A 20,298-nucleotide genomic window follows, 5' to 3' on the forward strand; every position below is an offset into this window, starting at 1 on the left:
TTCGACGAGAATCATTAGAAGATTGCCTACGTAAGGGAGGTCCTGAGAGGGTGACTAATCCAGAAAACATTAAACTAGTGAAAGTGATTGTTCAAAGAAACCATGATGATGGCCACAATAGTTTAGAACTGCGGTGACATACTTTTGATTGACTAAAGAATCAAATACAACCGTGAATGCGGCATATTACTGTGACTTACTTAAGGTAGTTGCGTCAAAAAAATATCGAAAAAAGGAGAGTAAAAATCAGCCGAGGTGTGTTCCAGTCCACAATTCTTTGCTTTCCAAGGCTGCTGTACCCAAATGTGGCTTAACAGGGATTGAAAATCTACCATATAGACCTGATCTGGGCCCGTCCAACCTTTTAACAGTGATCACATTTTTATAGTAGCACAGAGGCTTCAGTCAGACGTTCTGAAACGTGTGTGAAAATAAAGGGAGAATATATCGAAAATTTGATTGAACCTTATTATTGACATTGACAAAAAGATCCGTACTACAGTAAATGTACAGGGTGACGCAACACAACGTGCGTATTAAATCATTTTTTTTTCGCAATGTAAACGGTGCTTGGGCGGGGGGAGCCTAGAGTGGTTGGATAGTTGCTCCAGTTAACACAGGATTAGAAGACACCGACTTTGGAGCAAGGTTGACAAACTCTTAGTCGATTTTTTACTTTTGGCAACATCCCTTTTACAGATGAGACTCATTTTCATTTAAATAGGTTCGTAAATCGATAAAATCGAAATCCAAAAATGAAACACAAAAACCACTGCATAGTCCGAAAGTAATGGTACGGGCAGCAATCTCAAACAAAGGAATTATTGGCCCTTTCTTCTTTGTAGATTCACGGGTATGAAACATCACCGTTAACACCGACCGCTATGTTGCCATGTGAAAGGCATATTTGACTCCAGAACTTGCAAGATCAAGAATAGCGAATACGAGAATTTGGTTCCAACAAGACGAAGCGACCTGTCACACATCAAATGACTCTATGACGGGGCTGTGAGACAGATGTTTCCTGGAAGACTAATTTCCAAATGAGGTGTTATTCCTTGGCCCCCACGTAACCCTGACTTGACGCCTCTTGATTTTCTTTTGTGGGGACACCTTAAACATAAAGTCTAAATGAACAATCCGAGGGAAATCAGTCAGCTAAAGGAAAATATCCGCCAGGAAATGGCAGCAAACACACTAGATTTATTGACAAGAGTTTTCACAAATTAGCATTCCCGTTTAGAGAAGTGCCGTCTTCGAGATGGCCACCATTTATATGATGTTAATTTTAAAGAATAAACTTCATTGATTTACCTAATCAACATATCTTTTATTTCAACAATACCTTATGTATTTGTTTTATCATATCTATTTTATGCGGAAACATTTACTTCCGGAGATACCCTAAGTGGCCATTATCTCATCAGGATCTATCTTTATCTGAAAAGGTGTTTTGATTGACGCATGCTCAGAAGAGTTTCTGTGGAAAAAGTATGCAAATGCATTATTTTCACGAAAAATCAATAGATGAAATGAAAACTAAGTAATTTTTGTAAGATTAGGTTAAGTTGGGATAGGTTAGGTTAGGTTAAGTTGTGTTAGAGACTAAAATAAAGGTAAACAAAAATAATTTTCTACAATAGAATATTTTAATTGGACTTCAATATATAACTTTTACATTTGAAAATCTTTTTTGATTTCTTCTATTAATTAAATGAATGGGTCTATTTTTGGTTCAGATTTGCGACATTCTCGTCGCCATGTATATTCTATGATTATGTCCTCCCAATCTTCTGAAGGCACATACCTATCGCGGAAGAATGCTCTCAGAGGTGTCAGAAATTTTTTATAAAAATGATGCATGTGCAGTAATCATAACTTTTCGCACACAGATAGATCTTGATAAAATCTATCAAACAAAGTTATCCATGATTAAGTTTGGAAAATTAGTCAGTCTCTAACACAGCCTAACCTAACCTATCCAAACTTAACCTAACCTAACCTAACCTTACAAAAATTATTGAATTTCAACTTTATCTATTGATTTTTCGTGAAAATATGCAATCGATTTCTCGTAATATCGATAGTCTATGTATAGAGTTTCATGATGATCGTTTTGGGGTGGCTTATCATACTCTTATCATCAAAAGTTTTGGTTTGTAATGTCACTCTTGTTGAAAACTGTAATCGTAAGTCAAAACGCATTAAAACATAAAAAAACTTTTTTATTATCAAAGTATTCAAATTAGTTAATTTCACAGTTTCACAAGTTTTACCTCGTTTTTGTTACTAATTTACATACTCACTATCGTATTTCGAACAAAGTTATCCTCGAGATCATTATTATTGCCAAATTATAACAATTAAAATTTTTTCTACCTAAAATAGTGCACGTGTATTTTTTAATGAATTTTATGAATTACAAATTTCAAAGGTGAAATCGAATTCCGCAATTACCGCAACATACTGAAATGAGGTTATATTTTCTTCTTTCCTCTGTAACTCAGCATTTGTCTATATGATTACACAATTATCGAATTTCCAGGAGTGTTAAAATATTCTAGAACACTTCGATGAGAAAGAATTCGAACGACTATTAAATTTATTTGTATAATAAATAATGTAAAACTCGTAGTTAGTTACAAAATTGATGGTGGAAGTAAAGATATTTCAGAGGCATCTACTTTCCCCCTCGGGACTAATTCTGGCCGACTGTGAAAAATCACAGTCGGCAAATGTTTTAACGCCTTTTCCATTGACCTGCAAATACTATTCACAGTTAACACCTTTATGCACTAGGATATCTGAAACTACTGGGAAATTGATATGTATTCGAGTAACTGTAAAGTGTAAAAACGTTAGTTAATACCTATATCCACTTGTTTCTTCAATTAATTTATAAGATATGATGAATATTTCTGAAATGTATGATAATCACAGTAAGACGAAAAAATCCCCTTACTTGATTTACTTGTTTACTACCACTATACTAACAATCCCAATTATACTGTTCCTCGAGTCTTACACAAATTGTTTTTTCATATACCGGCTTGAAGGACCAGAAAGTGTGATTATGATCGTTAGTGTATTGATACAAATAGAATGTTCAGTATAAATGATTACTGTTACTTTTCACCTCTTGTAGATCTATTGTGTCGAAGAGGCATAATAGAGTAAGAGTACCTAAAAACATTAGTTTTCAACTAATCATTGAAACAATGGATTTCAATATCCAGCAAATATCAGTTCTTCTGTATAGCAAATTGGCAGTTTTATTTATGTGAGAGTAAAAACACGGCAGTAATTCTATATGATTTTATCACTATGCAGGGAACTACTTTCACTATTACAGAAGACTTTAGTGTTTGTGATGAAATCATTTTATAGATTAAATAAACTAAAAATAAAAGCAACAAATTTTAATTTAATATTAAACTCTGTTAAAAAAATAAAGAATAATATACACTGAAAAATAGTTATTTTAATTATATTTGTAGAATAATTAGGTTTTTTTCTTCATGAGTTTTTTAAATAGCCACCATCTGCGTCTTCAATCCCGAAAGCTCCTAAAAGAATGGAATTGCCAGACTTCATCGTCATTCCCACTTCTAATATTTTACTAGGTGTTGTATTGATAACGAAGATGCTAAAAACATAACAAAAAATGTTATTGTAACAATCAAAAAATAGTTATTTAAGCAACAAGTGAGTAAAGTAATAGTTTTATACACCAGTAGGAAGGTTTGACCTACGGCAGCAATTCCTACGAGTGAAAAAAATTACTTTACTCAAGAGCTTCATATAGAATTTTTTCTACGTCCGCAGACTTAAAAAAATTCGACATAACATTTATCAATTTTCATTTTATAATAGTAATATTAAAAGTACAACTGTGAGCATTATTAATTTGAAGTGAAGAAGAAGTACATTACTAGTGGTACTTTAATTGGGAACATTTAACATTAGTACTTATTGGATTGTTGGTAGGATCATGAAAATTTACAATGTTGCTTCAAGTTGAACTAGTTGTTCCCGTTAAAATTTTCACTGCGGAATCCATTTTGTTTTTTATTGAGTCGTCTACGTAACCCTCCGCAACTGTGTTGGATTTCCACGCACCGAGCTTCTTTAGTTCATATTCTTTCATTATACATAGAGTAGAACAAAAGTTTGGAAATGTCTAGTTATTTCGTAATACGTTTAAGGCTCATTTGGACATGCCAGTGTACTTGGTCGAGTACTTTACTAGCACTTATTTAGTTCCTGAAAATATTGATGATGACAGAGACATTTTAAAAGAGGCGGGTGAAATAAATAAAAATGAAATCATACTTAATCCTAATAGCGATTCTGATAATTCAAACAATAAAAAAATGCGGAGAAAGTTATCAAAAGGAGAGGAAAATAAAATGCTGTGTACGAGGACAAAAATTATAATACTTTGAAAAGGATTATAAAAAATGGATACATTTAAATACGAAGAGAAGCAAGAAATTTAAAGAAGTCGTTCCCTCATGAAGAATCTAAACAAATCAGTAAAAGTTTTATGTGCGCTAATATAAATAAAGAAATGAGGAAACGACACATTGATATGTTTTGGGGATTAGAAAGTTGGAGTGCCAAACAATATTACTCAAAAGAGAAATTTGAGAAAAAAAGCAGAAGAAACAGTTTAATTCCAATGCTACTAATCATAAAAAATCAAAGTCTGAGTTATTTTCAGTGGATTTGGGTTTTTTGTTGTTAAATGATACAAGTCCAAAGTCGACAAAATGTTCAGTTTATTGAACAAAGTTTCATAAGGTACTTTTTGAATAGTTTGACAATACTTGTTTTGATTAACAAAACTCTAAACAATCGTCGGATTGTTGCTCAATACTTAACAAGTTTTGAGGTTACAAATTGGAGCACGTTTGCCTGTCGCCATTCCATTTCGCTTCTTCGCTGTCGCGTGAACATATCAAAAAGTGCTTATCGCCTACCAACTTAACTAAATTAAAAACTAACATGGTGATCAGCTTTATTAAGGATAGGTCGGTTCAGCTGTCAATTTGATCAATTCTCAACAGAGTCTGTTATCGAATGGCTGCATTTATTACCAAAGTACCAAGTCACTATTGCAGACCCTCGACCTCACCTATTTGTGTTGAATCAACATCTAGATCATATAATCACATGTAGAAAGTTTATAAAGAACGGTGTGATGAAAATGAAAAAACAGCCCCAAGGTGATACTTGCTCCGAATTCACCCCTGACAATATCGATAAGGAAGATCTTCATACTGTCTACTTAAGTTGTAACCATATGGAAAACTTTTTTATTAGTGGTTTTATGAAAAAAAGTTAATCTTAATAAAAAGTTCTGAATTTTCATAATAAATGGCTGTAATTGCATATTTAAATATAAGTTTTAATTCAAAACAACTTTTAACATTTTTGACATTAATGGTTGCATTTTAACTTATGGATCATGCAGAACTTTTTAACAAGAATTACTTTTTCTCATAAAACCAGTAATAAAAAAGTTTTCCATATGATTAAAACTTAAGTGACACACTGTAGATGCTGCATAATTCACTGGTTCCAACAAAAATTATTCAGTGTATTTTTGTATTACTCCTCGTAAATCAATATAATACAAGCGATTACCTAAAGTAAGCTCCACTTTGAACCAAAAAAAAGCTCCAATACTGAAGACATTTTTTGCACAAATTCTGCCATTTATATTCATACTATTATTCGGCGTAGCTCCCGTGATTTTCAGGTATTTATCATAGAGTTTCACACGTTTTGTATGACCTCTTCTTTTTCATTAAATACTAGGCGATTGTGATGAAATAAAACTGATTTCTTGAACTAGTGCATTCGTTTTTTAATAATATCGGTATCAAATCATATCAGCAAATCAGCGTTACATTGGCCAGTTATTGTTTTCGCTTTTTATATATAATCAATTCAAATTATATCTTTGGAATTCCATAACAACGATATTATCGACCGAAAAATTTTTGTTTTTTGGAAGTATGTTCTTCAAATTAAATTAATTTACTGTGTTATATCGATGGAAAAAAACACTTGATTTGCGTCTGAAGATATCGGTGAGAGCTCCTTTAAAAAAATGATATCTGATGGCTGCATTTTAGCTTTTGAACCATGCAGAACTTTTTAACAAGAATAACTTTTTTTCATAAAACCGCTAATAAAAAAGTTTTCCATATGGTTCCAACTTAAGTAGACACACTGTATATAAGCTATCATCAATAAAATTTTTATTTGAGAGGAAATCACTGTAAGTATAAATTTTTTTTCATGTTCGAGGCGTCAGCTGACGTTTAATCTTAATATATAAAAATTCAGTGTCCGTGTGTATGTTCCGAATGAACTCAAAAACGAGTCAACTGATATTCATGAAAGTTAGCTTATATATGTAATTTGGTCCAACTTGAATGTTAGGATAGTTATTATTTGAATTAATGGTCTCAATAATTAATAATAAACTGATCATCAACGTTTTCGTTAATTTTTAGTAAAAATTCGTGCACGAGAACAGCATGATAATCGTCGACAAAAAAATGCATTGAGAACTAGGGTGGCACGTCAACAACACATAGATTCATATAGAGAACAAAACCGATAAAATCATCGAACCAACCGCGCACTAACACATGGATCATTTGTTTGTCTTGAATTTAATTATGAACCAGACTTCAATTACTCGGCTGATTCCAAAGTTACTATTGGTGCGATGGACAAAATGAAACACCCGGCATGTGTTGCGCATCAGGAAAAGTTGTATTGTCACCACTCCCTACTTCACCTGAACCTTTGAAATCCCTCATTTCTGGCATTTCAAATGAATCAAAATTATTTTTGCGTAAGACACGAAAATTTAATTCTTGCTTCCAAATGCCGTCGTTTGGGGCATCCAAAGTTTGTGATTTGTCATCTGATGGTCATAATTTTGAGACAACATTCATAATTCAAGGCCAGGTATATCATAAAATTGGATCATTGATGCCGATGCCAAATGAAAATACAAAATTTCTTCAGATCTATTTTACAACTCAATACCAGTATAATTTCATTGAACAAGCAGAAGAGAAAGCAATTGTATTGTCATTAGAATTATTTCAAATCAAATCACTCAGCCACAGCAACGCGTGGCCGGGTCTGCTACTACATTATAATTTCGTTTCTTTGAGAAATTGGGATAGTTACATTTTCACAAATTTTTATTCTTTTATCTGACTTTTACTAGGCTTTATTATACGACGACGATTCATTCTACTAATTATCACTTAAGAGGAGCTTGATCGTGTATTTCTGTTGCTGGCTCCCGATCTACAATCATATATCTGGTGATAATAAAATTTCAGAAAGGGAATTTTGGAACATATGTTTGAAGTTTTGCGCACCAATGTGCTCGATTGGGAGTTCAAATTGTACAATTGTAAATCAACTATTGTATCAATTATAAACAGTTAAATCTAATTTCTTATAGAATATATTACCTTAAATGCCAATGATCTTCGACGATTTTTCTATAATACCTGTCTCTAATTCTCCTATAAACATCTCCTGTATCTAATCCGTTAACTTCTATAACTGTTGAATTTACTTCTGGATATTCTTTTTTCTCTCCCAATAAGATAACTTTCTTTAAAGTGTTATTAAAACCGCTAACCATAAGCCGTACATCCACGATACTCGAAACGCGAGCTTCGTCGATACTTTTCGAAAGGAAAAACACAACAGTGTTGTTATTTATTTCTATATCAGTTACGAACAAATTATGAATGTACATATGCTCCTCTTGTAGATTTGATGTGGTCAATAAGCAGGTGTTTTTCGTTGATTCTAAAGTTCCTTGTATACACCGACACTTACTAGGTATATTTATTGTACCAAATTCAGGTATTAAAGATAAATTTGAAGGATATAAACATCTTGTGAGTTGCGTTTCTTGACTAAACATATTGTAGCATTCCTGAAAAGTAAAAGAAAAAGATATTTCAGCAAAAACCTCAGTATTACCATAATAAACGACAGTAAAATCCGTCTAAAGGCCAATTTTACAACCTGAACTAAAACTGGAGATTAAACTATAGTTTAAACATTAGTTTAGATGAAGGATAAACGAGATTGCTCTATTTTACAGGTAACGATGAACACTTTAACTGTATCATGAATGTTCAATCACATACAGTGTCATCCGGTCTCTGAAACTAGGTCAAATTTTCACTTTGGAACTACAGTACTTACACTTGATGCCTTTGTATAGTTTTCTTAATAATTTGTATACATGGGAATAGAAAACAAATCTTATATTTTTGTAAATAACTTGTTTATTTTGCTCTTATATTTTTTTCTTCAAAACAATTTTTATCACAGAATAGGTGACAGTCGAATGTGTTCTAACATTGGTATAAACTGAACAAAGATTTTGTTAGTCCAAAAGTCAAATCCTTGTAACACAAGAAGTGCTGCATTCCAAGCATATTGGCTCGTCACATTTTATGCATTTATAATTTGTCTTCCTCTCCTTTGCTGCTGGACACTTAGAGCAGGTTTTCCTTTCCTTTCTAGCTTGTCACTTGGGATGCAGCCATCTAGGTTTTTAGGATCTTCGTTCCTAACATATGCTTGTATGGTAACCCAGATATCAAGTGGTAGGTATGGTATTTCCAACGGTCTGGTCATATGTCGCTTTATGAGCACCACTGCTAGGTCTCGTACGAACAGGTATCAAGTCACAAGAGGATTGCATCAAAATGAAAGGTACAAGGTGAAGGAGTTGATGCGACTGATATCTGATATTTGATAGAATATTGCGAGAGGCCATCTTCTGGTTCTTCGTACTGAACGAATATACCGTACATTTCATGTCTAGCAAGTCCACCCCTGCTTTTGTTTTATTGTAGTAACAAACCATTTCAGGTTTGATTTTTCTGTCCCCTGTCTCAATACTGTGAATTGATGACACCAATATTACCTAATTATTCTTTTTAGGCACAACAGAAAGTAAAGTTGTATTGCCTGCAAATCCATTTAGGGATCACCCAATTTTCTGTTTGGAGGTCGTAAGAATCCAGGAGGTATTTCCCTTTTATTTATTTTTTTTTTCAAAGTACCCACATACATACCATAAAAAATAAAATACGATATGCACGGCACGACGGCTCACAGCTAACTGAAGGTCACAAATAACAATTGGTGGGAAACTACTGGACAGCTACTGAGCGGGAGAAAGCGGACGAACCATAAGGGATGCCAATTTCGAAGAGCCAAATTTCCCGTCCGGTCTCAGATACCGAAATGTTAAACAGACTTTTTCTGCCAGTTCTCGCAATTTATCTGATCAAGAAGTAGTACTTTTGGTTAATCTTGTAAAAAATACAAAGAAATGTTTTCGATGAAAGCACAACAAATTTAAAAAATAAGTGGGACAATTTAAATATTTGCTCTAGGACGAATAACTTTTTGTTTTCTGGGCGTGTTGACAATGTTGATAATGTTTTAATCGTCATCGTCGAGTTCATAAAATGTAAAGTGTAAATCTTAATCATTTAATTCTTTATGATATGGGAAAAATGTGAAAAATTTTAAAGAGTTCATGTTAAACTGAAGTTTAATCTACCCGATATATATTATTTGGTTGAATGTATAAGTATTTTTCATTATTTTAGGTTACACCTTAATCCTTATCCTTGGTAAATCAGGAGCATGCCAAAAGCAGGAGCTCACACAATTGACTATAAACTATATAGAGGATTTGGGTACAGTCGCTGTGATAAAAATAAATAACACAAAAAACCAGGTGTCCAGAAAATTCACAATTATTGGACAGAGAGGCCACCAACCAGTCACCTAAGTTTTTTCTCAATTATAAAGTAGTGGTTATAAACAAAATAGGCAGAGTGCCAAAGTTTTTAATATTCCAACTCCAGAACAATATACTGACCAAACCTTTAGGCGTTCTTCTGCAACAATTTTGCAGATCTTGCTGCATTAATACTCCATGGAGGATAGAAATCCTCTACCGTGGCTGAGCAGTAAATAGATAACTCTGCAACTAATAGATTAATGACTGCTAAGAAAATGATGAATGCCATTAGCAACACAAGCACACGAAACATAGTTGCAAATAGAAACATTGAACATAGTGTTGAACAAAATGCTACATATGTTAGGGATACCACCAATAATGCAACATTACAAAATCCACAATTTAGTAATTGTTATAATAACAATTACATTTAACTTTAATAACGTCTCAGAAAAAAAGTAAAACAAAATTATTAATAATTCTTTAGTTCTTGTTAAGCATCTAATAAAGTTACAAAAAATTTATTGTTCTATTGGGTCTTATTCTGTTAGTTATAAAATATTTCATAATCATTCTTTTCGTTTTTGTCATCTCTACTATTGCAAAATAAAAAATATTTTGTAGGATTTTTCAACTTTTCAACACACGTTTTTATATACTTTTCAACACATGTGTTTACATACTTTTCAAAACATGTGTGATATTGTTCAAATGACTTTCTTATTTGAAAAATACGTTTTTTTGAAGAATTTTTTACGTGGTCGTAGGAAAAATAATGTACACAACTCGTTGGAAAGTGTATTTCGCACTCCCACTTTCCAAATTCATTATGTAATATACTATTATTATTCCAAAAAGTTTTGAACAACATTGGAAATACTTGTTTCATTCATATATAAAGTACTTTCGGTATCTATACTGAGCACACTGTTTATAATACCACTACATAAACACTCAGAATTACCTTTACTGAAGGTAAAATGTTTACCTTCAGTCTCTAAAGACAAACCGCGAGTCAGGAAGTCTAATTGTGAGTATTGGTGTAAACAGTGTGATCAGTATGAATATCACCAATGGTTCCAGAAATGCCATTTTACTTACTGTATCTAATCCAACATAAAAATTCGTTGTAAAATAAGTATTGATAGGATGGGTATACATATAACAGTATAAAGTTCTCCAAAACGCCATATCTCTATTGAAAAATGTTTCGAAAAACGAGTCGCTTTTGTCGATGGTCTCATGAGTCCATCCTGGTGCAAATAGTGCCAAAGACAAGTTGTACCGAAAAGCTACTTCAACTGCCTAAAAAAAATAAAATACGAGAAGCTAGTAGTGTCCTTAATAAAACAAAACTATTATACAATTTGACACTGCGGCAATTTCAATCGGTTAGAAAGCCATAAACATTATGTTTGTTGTTATTTATGATGCTAATCAATATATAGGCGGGAATATGTTTAAAGTAAAGAATTTGTTGTCCCTGGGCAACACTCACTGTTTTTTACTGAGATTGACAGTTGTGTTGTAAACTTTACAATGTTGAAAATAACCCCGACGAGAACATTTTGTTATTTGAGTGTGATTAATGTTGTTTGTATTTAATTGAAAAGTGCAGTCCCTAGTATAACAGCAAGAGTGCTTGAAGGATTTTAATAAATTATAATAACTATAAAGCTCTATCCTAAAACACTGTGAAAAGATTCAAACTCCAGGACGAAATCCACTAAGACCGTTCAAAATCTGTTGTCATGAATAAAAACATGCTGGACTTACAACTGATTAAGCATGATCGAGATACCATGCGATTGTAAACAATAAACTCGGAATGATGTATAACCATTTGTTTGCCAGGAGTAATTGGAGAATGTTGGAAAATGATTATGAAAAAGCAAAATCTTGAAGTGCTGCTCAAAAAATAAAAAAATTGAATTTTTAAAAGCCATAATTTTCGATAAATTGTTTTCCAAGTTCGTCAATTCATTGTTGTAGCGCAGTAGTGCTTCAGAGATCAATTTATCGACCTTCCACTCAGTTCGAATAGTTCAAAACAGTATGATTGAATTCTATTTTATTGGACCTGAAATACAAAACAAAAAAGAAACTAGTGCTTTGAAAAAAATGTTTAGAACTACCTCAGTTGGAATGGTGAAAGTAATTTGAGAATTGGATGTGTTCGAAAGTGAATTAAATTTAATAGAAAATATTTTGAAAAATACAAACTAGTTTCAATCATAAATAGTTGTTTTTCTGTTAGACCCGAAATACAAAATAGAAACTAGTGCTTTGGAAAAAATGTTTAGAACTACCTCAGTTGGAATGGTGAAAGTACTTTGAGAATTGTATGTATTCGAAAGTGTATTAACTTCAATGGAAAATATTTTGAAAAATACAAACTAGTTTCAATCAAAAATAGTTGTTTTTCTACCTCAGTTGGAGTGGTAGAAGTGATTTGAAAATTGTAATTGAATATATTTGAAACTATGATAATTTTAATGGGAAATATTTTAAAAAATAGAAATAGTTTTTTTTGTTAGACCTAAAATACAAATAGAAACTATCGCATCTGACAATTCAATGAATCAGATTTAATTTTTTGTAATATGAGCAAGTTATTGTTTTCAAACATAATTTAAAATTGCATAATAATGTAGGTGACTACAGTATTAAAAAATTATGTTTAGGAAGAGAAATTGCAACACTAGTTGTCTGGCAAGAAATTTCGACCTAAAAACTGTTGAACTCTGGTAAGACTATAAGGATGCAAAAATAAGGAATCGGAACGATTAAGATCCAATTAGATACCTGACTCCAAATAAGATTTAAAGAAACGAGGCAATTCAAATGGATCAAATATTGTTTTTTTGCTAAAATGTTTAAATATAATTTTTTTTTAACTTTGTTGTAGATATTTTTACTGAGATAACCTCGATAAGCTTTAGGAACATATTTAAACTGTACCAAATCCTTTTGGATCATTATCTATTCATTATTAATTGTTTTTTTTAACTTTTACAATAAAAGTAGCTTTAAAATAAATGTGTTATTTAACTACCACAATTCTTAGATATTCATTTCAAATATATATCACAGATATTTTAAGCATTTAGAATGAACATCATTTGCAAAACAGATACCTTACAAGTATTGAACTTTCCTCCACCATACATATGTCTTCCAAAAATATCAACTCCTACAAATACATCAAAGTTACGATGTTCTGCAATTTTTCTGGTATTAGCTAATGTTTTCTCATTCCAAGTATAATTCAAAAATATTCCATCGCAAGAATCAAAGAAATATCTGGAATAAGGTAAAAAAATTACGGATATGCACCTACAATTAGTATCATAATCGAGCAACCAAGCATAAGTATAAAATGATAACTATACTGTCAAACTATAAAGAAATATTCTTGGATAATTTTTAATTTCAATACATTTTACTAGTATTCTCCTATTTTCTAAGTTAGAGTTCCTGAGACCATTGGTGATATTTATACTGATGAGACTGTTTAGCAAAACCACCAGATAATGTGGTGTGCAGATTTTGTTGCACACAGGACGAAACCTCTATCCACAGTGTGAAAACTTTGTTATAAAAAGTGTTTTTGAAAAATGAAATAAAAATTTTGATTCTCTCAAAGTGCATTTTTGATAATTTCCAAAAAATTCCTATAAACATTTTATACTTTTGCTAAGTGATTCTTTTTAATTTTTAAAAAAGGAGTTTTATGAAACGATTAGTCACACTGCCTACTACAGATTTCATTACTATATTACATAAATCATGAACTTAAAATTAAAATTTTAACATTAAATCTAGGCAAAAGTTATTCATAACTTGATGGTTTGTGCAGTTTTTAACGACTTCTTCAGATATTATTACATAATTCCTTCCTGTAGGAGTGGTGGGATTAACTTTACAAAGTACATCTGTCAGTGATAACCACAATATTTCCGGTTTTCTTGGATATGAAAATGATGACGAAGGACCAGCAAGATGCAGAAAAGTCACTTCTAGTTCATCTTTTTCTTCATTATCATACAACACATATGCCAGAGCCACTTTTGGTCATCTACAGCGATTATATAGCCCCTAACTTATTTTGTAGTTTTTCAAGGCATTTTTGGATGGTCACTTCTACCTCTGTTGTATTCTCAGAGAATACTTTTGCACATATCTTTGATACACTTGAATTTGCAGGCATATAAGCATGATATTGTGTTCTTTTAATAGTTACTGCTTGGCTGATACGGTTGTTCAGAAATTTATAGGAATAGGTGTTGAAATTTGGTCATAATATGGAGACTTTTGCTGCAATTCTCTTCACTGTACCTTTTCCATGGTTAGTAGCGGAAAAATGCCATTCTGCTCCTACACATGCTAAGCTGATTTCAAATCAGACCCAAGAACAAAATTAATATAATGCAGCAGTGTGCCTGTCTCAACTTGACTGCAACAGACTCCGCTGATTGTTATTTATGAATGTCTCTTTAAAAATGTATTGTAAATAATTTGCAAAAACTATTTCCAACTTAACTAAAGAGAGTATTATTTTGTAAATAGCTAAACTGTTGTTTTAGACACAACACTACTAAGTACATAATTAATTATGATAATAATCACAGTAAATAATTCAAGTAAAGTTAAACTAAAACAAAAACTTATAAAACACCCTTTTTAGAATTATTGTTTAAATATAAATCCATTAGTTTCTCACTTTGAAATTTAGAATCGCTGACCAAAAGTATAATTTTTTCTAAGAAAGTTTCTGAAAATTTTCAAAAATGCATGTTTTAAGAAAATCAAAATTAAAATTTTTAATTTAACACTTCCAACACTTTTTGTGAAGTATATAAAAAAAGAGCATTTGAAACTGAGTAAAATGACACCATTTTTATATCTCTAGCTAAATTAAGAGAAAAGCTATGGTGATTTTGTAAAATTTTATATAGCGCGATATTTGAAGAAAAAATCCTTTTTACTTAATTTCTATAAGGACAACTTTCATACTAAATTTTGTTAAATTCTGTGGGGGTCTGGTTTATACTCCATATTGATATGATACGAAATGACTTGGGCACTTATTAATAAAAAATCCAGTATCTCTAATAAAAATATTATCTGTGGGAAAATAATCCATATTGAAATTTATTGAGAATGTGTAAACAGGAAACCTCAAATCCACAAAAAGGTAAATGACACTTTATCTAATTATAACATAATCATGAAAACAGCAACTATATATCTGTTATATAAAAATTGAATTTTTTTGATTACACCTATTTCGAATATAATATACTTACTTGTTATTTTTATTTAGCTCATTTTGCCATGATAACTCCCCAGCTAAAGTTATACTATCATACCATATAACTAAATTTGAAGGATTATCTGTATGAATTAAATTTGTAAAATAAGGTACAAATTCTTTTAAAGTTTGCATATTGTCTACTTTATTTTCAATGTTTAACAACCAGCCATCAAAACCAAAAGTTTTTGTTAAAAGAGCCAAAGACTGAGCAAAAGCTTTCATAGTTTCCAAATCCACAAAAATTTGATTGTCGCAGATATCTTTCCCAGATTCAAATTCAGTAATTAGTGTACCTAGGAAATGATATGCATAATTAGATTAAAAAGTATTATCTTCATATTATTCAAAAAATTCATATTATTCATATCACCCAAAAGAAAAATATTCATTTCAATGAAATGTTACTGTAGGTATGAATAAAATGGTCTGGTCCTGGAGATTTAGATACTACTAAAGTTACCCAGAAAATAAAAGATATTAATAGAAGTCATAATACAAAACATGAAAAACAAAGTAATATATCTGGAAACCCTAACAGAAGAAATTAAAAGAAGCAAAGGAGTTAAGACTCTCCAACCTAAAATAAAAATATTATAACGAAACAAATAAAGCAATAGCATACACAGACGAAGTAACAATATTGGTTAATACAAGACCAAGAACTAAAAAAGGCAACCAACAAACTGGAAACAGAAGCAGGAAAAGTCTGTCTAGAAATAAAAAAAAGACTAAGAGAGAGGATACAAAAAGGATATCGATCATTTGGAAAAAATAAAAAGTTACTCAAAAGCAAGAATATTAGTAAAAAGAATAAAATATAAATATATAAAACATTAATAACAGCAGTGAATGTGTACGAGATGGAAAAAATTGTCATAAATAAAAAGGAAGAAGACCTGAAGTTAATTGATAGAAAAATACTGAGAACTATATTCGAACCAAACATTACAGGAGATGGTGAGAGAAAATGGAAGGAAAATAAAGAAACAGAAGAAGAACTTGGGCAAGATAAATCATGAAATGAAAACCTACAGAAATGGTGAGGAGGATAACACAATGAATAACTATGGCCAAGAGGCAGAGACAGACCAAGAAATACCAGGAGAAACCAAATAAAAGAAGATACCAGAATTCTAGAAATAGTAGACTGGAAAGCAAAATACAGAAACATAAAAGAATGGAGTAGGTTGACAAATGAAGCCAGGATCAACAAAAAACTGTAACAAAAAGAACAAGGGGAGTAATCCACCCCAATAAAGAGATTTGTAAGTGCACAAACTGCTTAGCCCAGAGATTGAACAGTATAATGGATGAATGAATAAAACAGACAATAGAATAAAATCTATTTTGAGAATATTATTTTAAAAATTCATGCATAAAAAAATGATTCACATTGAATGCTATTTCAGAATAACAAATCTTATTTGGAAGCACATAAAATATTATTACTACTAAATGAACAAAAAATGTTAAAAAACTCACCCAATACTTTGACTCCATTTTTATGGCCTGCATTAATCCAACACAGTGGAGGTATGGTTATAAAATGGTGACTGAAATATACAAATATATCTATTTGTGACCAGTTATAAAATGTATAGCCATTGCCCACAATTTCTTCATCAGAATTATGTATATATCTAAAAATTTATAATTATGAAAATAAATTTTGACCAATTCCATGAATAGATATAAGAAATAAACTTACTTACCTATCTGCTTGGTATCCACCTTTATAATCATGACAAAGTAGTGTCTTTGGTACAAATCTATTGTCTATTCTAGTTTTCAAAGAAAAATTATGCAAATCTGAGTGACAGTCATCTGAGAAATTTTTAACAACAGTTCTCGATCTAGGTACTATTGGTAAAACCCTAGAAATCCACAAAGGAGCGTCCTACATCAAATTTTATCCAATGTAAAATTCAATTTTGGAGTAAACATTTCGTAATAAAAAAAATAATATTTGATTTAATACCCACTTACTTGAATAACTTCTTGCAACTCTGTAATGTTGGTTATAGGATAACATTGACTAAAAATGCTGGGCATCATTTTTGTAGAATTTTCCATAATTGGTTTCAATTTCTATGGGTTTATAATTGATTATTTTGAATGTTATGAATAATTGAAAATTAAGGTTATGTTCACATTTTTGGATTTCGAATGTCAAGCAGTGTTGAATACTCCCGACTATGGAGTGTAAAGAAGAAGGAACGTCTCTGGGTTAAAAAATGTGAGCTGATTTTTGATGGGTAAATAGGTGGCGCTAATTATAGAGGGTATTCGCTTGAATTTTACGCGCTGATTTGAAAATAACTGTATAGTAATGCTTTAAATAATGCACCGTGATAATGAAATTAGTAGTATTAAAATAATGAAACGATTAACAAAACAGAATCTCGTTAAATTTACTTTATTATTTAGCTATTTATTTGGTTTAGATAATACATATATTCTAATATGAAAAAAAAGTAGAATCATGTAACAATAATGAAATAGTATAAAAAAAACATTTTGGTTCATAGAAATAAAATATTGAACTCTATCCGCAACAAATATAATAATTATAGTGTTGTTAAAATATCATTGGTAATTAGCTTATGCAAGCAGGTACAGAAATATATCAAGTTGTGACTGACGTTTGATTATATTCATGTGAAAAGCTGTGCAATCCTTAATATCTTATTAGATTTTTATTTTTTATTAAGAACTTGATATATTTCTGTACCTGCTTGCATAAGCTAATTACCAATGATAATCAGCGCCACCTATTTACCCATCAAAAATCAGCTCACATTTTTTAACCCAGAGACGTTCCTCCTTCTCTACACTCCATACTCCAGACCATAGAGAACCTCTATCTACTGAAATCAGTTGAATATTTGTACGGATTTTAGTGACACCTGCGTGGTTTTAGGTAGAACAAAGGAAATTGCCATATTTCTATATATCGAATGAATTATAGATTGTTAATCTAAATAATCACATACCAATATATTTTGTAACGAGGAAAGTTTAAGATTTAATTTTTATTTATGAAACCATAGATGATTCACATGAATGAAACTTTCAGAAGAATTTTTCATATAAAGATTCACAGAACAAGAAAGCTTTGATGTTTGGGTAACCTACAAAACATAGAACTTTAGGCAAAGAAAGAAGAAGTTGTTGTTCCCATCATCTTCGAACAAAAATAGGGAAAAAGAAATCTTGAAACACTGTCAAATAAAAGATTTGTGATCGTAAGATTCTTCTTTGTTCAAAGAGTAACTTTAAATAATGTAATTTCAGTTGCAAAACATGAATAACCCAAAATAACCCGAACTAGACTTTAAAAAATAGCAAACGTACCTTTCAGCGAAGCAAAAAAAGACTACACGGACATAAATCCATCACTTAAACGACACATTTTAAGACTGAATCTGTTTTATGCAATAAAGTAGAAGGAAATTGTCCGCAAGCCGCTCATACTAAATACATCCTTTTATTAAGTTGCGTTTACACGTGCGAGTTTTTCACTATCGTGAGTAGCCGATTTATTCTCGAGAGCAGGTGTAAACGCTTCTGAGAGTTACTCTCAGAAATTCAATTAGAGTTTAACTTTCTGAGAGTACTATCAAGAGTGTCTTCACCAAAAAAAATGGACACATGAGGAAGTTGCAGACTCATCGAGGCATATGAGTCTAATCCAATCCTTTGGGACATTAAGGAGGGCTGCTATAAAAATAGAATTATAAAAACATAATTCTTGAAATGCTAGCCAAAGACTTTGAGGAAAATATAGTGGAAATAAATAGAAAAATACACAACTTGAGAAATCAGGTAAGTTTAATTCAGATAAACAATAGTAATTGTATATTTTAATACACAATTCACAATTTATCGAACCTTGTTTTTTTAATCATTATAGGTTTCTCAGGATGAAAATATGAATGAAATGAAAAATAAGAATAGTTGAAGTGGAACCAGTGAAACGAAAATTTGTGCTACTGAACAGGATTTGCCAATAATAGCAATTGTTTAAATTTTGATGTTCAAAATGCACTAATATTGTTTATCAATTTTTAAATGCTAGTGTCAAATTCTGTAGAGCATATTGATTTGGAAAACGCCACAGTTCCCTCTGATGACGCTACTCCAATTGACACATCAAAAGAAAAGTTATCTGCGAAGAAAAGAAAAAATATGGACAATGACAGTGTTATTAAAGCAGCACTAGAAGTGCTCACTACAAAATCCCGATGAACATGACAAATTCGGAGAGTACATTGTGATCTCTCAATTTTAAAAATGTGAGAAGAAAATTGAAAACAAATTAGACAATTAATATTGGCTGTCGTACAGGAAGAAGATGCGTATTTGAGTTGTCCTGCCAGCAGCAGTACATTTATAACATTTTATTTAATTAAATACTTTTTATTTATAAATCTTTTGTGTGGTATAAAATAAATAAAAAATATATATAGGAAAACATTTGCATTTATTATTTACCTTTAAATATTCTTCTCTAAATCCATTGAAAATTGCAGGAGCCGTTTCCTTTATAATTCCCCTTATCGTTCATACAGGTATGCCAAAGAGATACTGCAGACTTCCATAAGAATCACCTGAATTAACTCAGTTTAATTTATTTATCGTAATAAAATATGAATTAATTAATTTCCAATATTTATCTGTTGCGAAAAATAGTAAAGTAACCATTATACGTTCACGAACAGATATTGCTTCTCTCTCATTGGGGTGTTCTTTTTATAAATTAATGGGCTCACTAATTGTACTAATAATTCAACTTCCACACTACAATTTTGTCTATGATACTTTTTGCCATTAACCGCGAATTTAAAAATTTATGAGTAAAAAAGTGAAAAAATTTTGTCAACAATTTCTTTTTTCGCTCAATAACTTTTTATTTTTTGATTTTTCAATAAAATTACCTCAAAACAATCTCTTAGATCGCTCTTTGAGCATTAATTTTATATGTGGATTTTTTGAATTTCACTCATTCTTGTGGCTCATAGGCCGCTCCAGAAGTGCCGCAGCGAGTCTATGCTCAACACATTCTGACATAATTGTTGCTTTTACAATCTTTTCTGCAAAACTATCAACATCTAACGGCCTATGTGAAATGCACATTATTTCAAAGGTACATTCA

At 31.2% G+C, this 20,298-nt stretch overlaps 1 protein-coding gene and 1 long non-coding RNA gene across 2 annotated transcripts; one reads left to right on the top strand and one right to left on the bottom strand.

The window, feature by feature from the left end:
* Nucleotides 1–3,404: 3,404 nt before the first annotated feature.
* Nucleotides 3,405–17,406, bottom strand: LOC130445942 (cytosolic endo-beta-N-acetylglucosaminidase). Its single transcript, XM_056781862.1, has 8 exons — nt 17,130–17,406; nt 16,856–17,040; nt 16,626–16,783; nt 15,136–15,436; nt 12,964–13,129; nt 10,928–11,131; nt 7,512–7,987; nt 3,405–3,646 (listed from the first exon to the last, which is right to left on the bottom strand). The coding sequence occupies exons 1-8, from the start codon at nt 17,214–17,216 to the stop codon at nt 3,517–3,519; spliced, it is 1,707 nt and encodes a 568-aa protein (XP_056637840.1). The 5' UTR covers nt 17,217–17,406; the 3' UTR covers nt 3,405–3,516.
* Nucleotides 17,407–18,283: 877 nt separating this feature from the next.
* Nucleotides 18,284–19,617, top strand: LOC130445943 (uncharacterized). Its single transcript, XR_008910084.1, has 2 exons — nt 18,284–18,968; nt 19,057–19,617. It is a non-coding gene; the product is annotated as an uncharacterized LOC130445943 (long non-coding RNA).
* Nucleotides 19,618–20,298: the final 681 nt, after the last annotated feature.

This window comes from Diorhabda sublineata, chromosome 6 (genome assembly GCF_026230105.1).
Source record: "Diorhabda sublineata isolate icDioSubl1.1 chromosome 6, icDioSubl1.1, whole genome shotgun sequence".
NCBI lineage: Eukaryota > Metazoa > Arthropoda > Insecta > Coleoptera > Chrysomelidae > Diorhabda > Diorhabda sublineata.

Coding starts and splice junctions, on each gene's coding strand:
- LOC130445942 (XM_056781862.1), bottom strand. CDS start 17,216: ATGGAAAATTCTACAAAAATGATGCCCAGCATTTTTAGTCAATGTTAT. Junction 17,041..17,129: donor AGTTGCAAGAAGTTATTCAA/GTAAGTGGGTAT, acceptor AATTTGATGTAG/GACGCTCCTTTGTGGATTTC. Junction 15,437..16,625: donor AAATGGAGTCAAAGTATTGG/GTGAGTTTTTTA, acceptor ATCATTTCCTAG/GTACACTAATTACTGAATTT.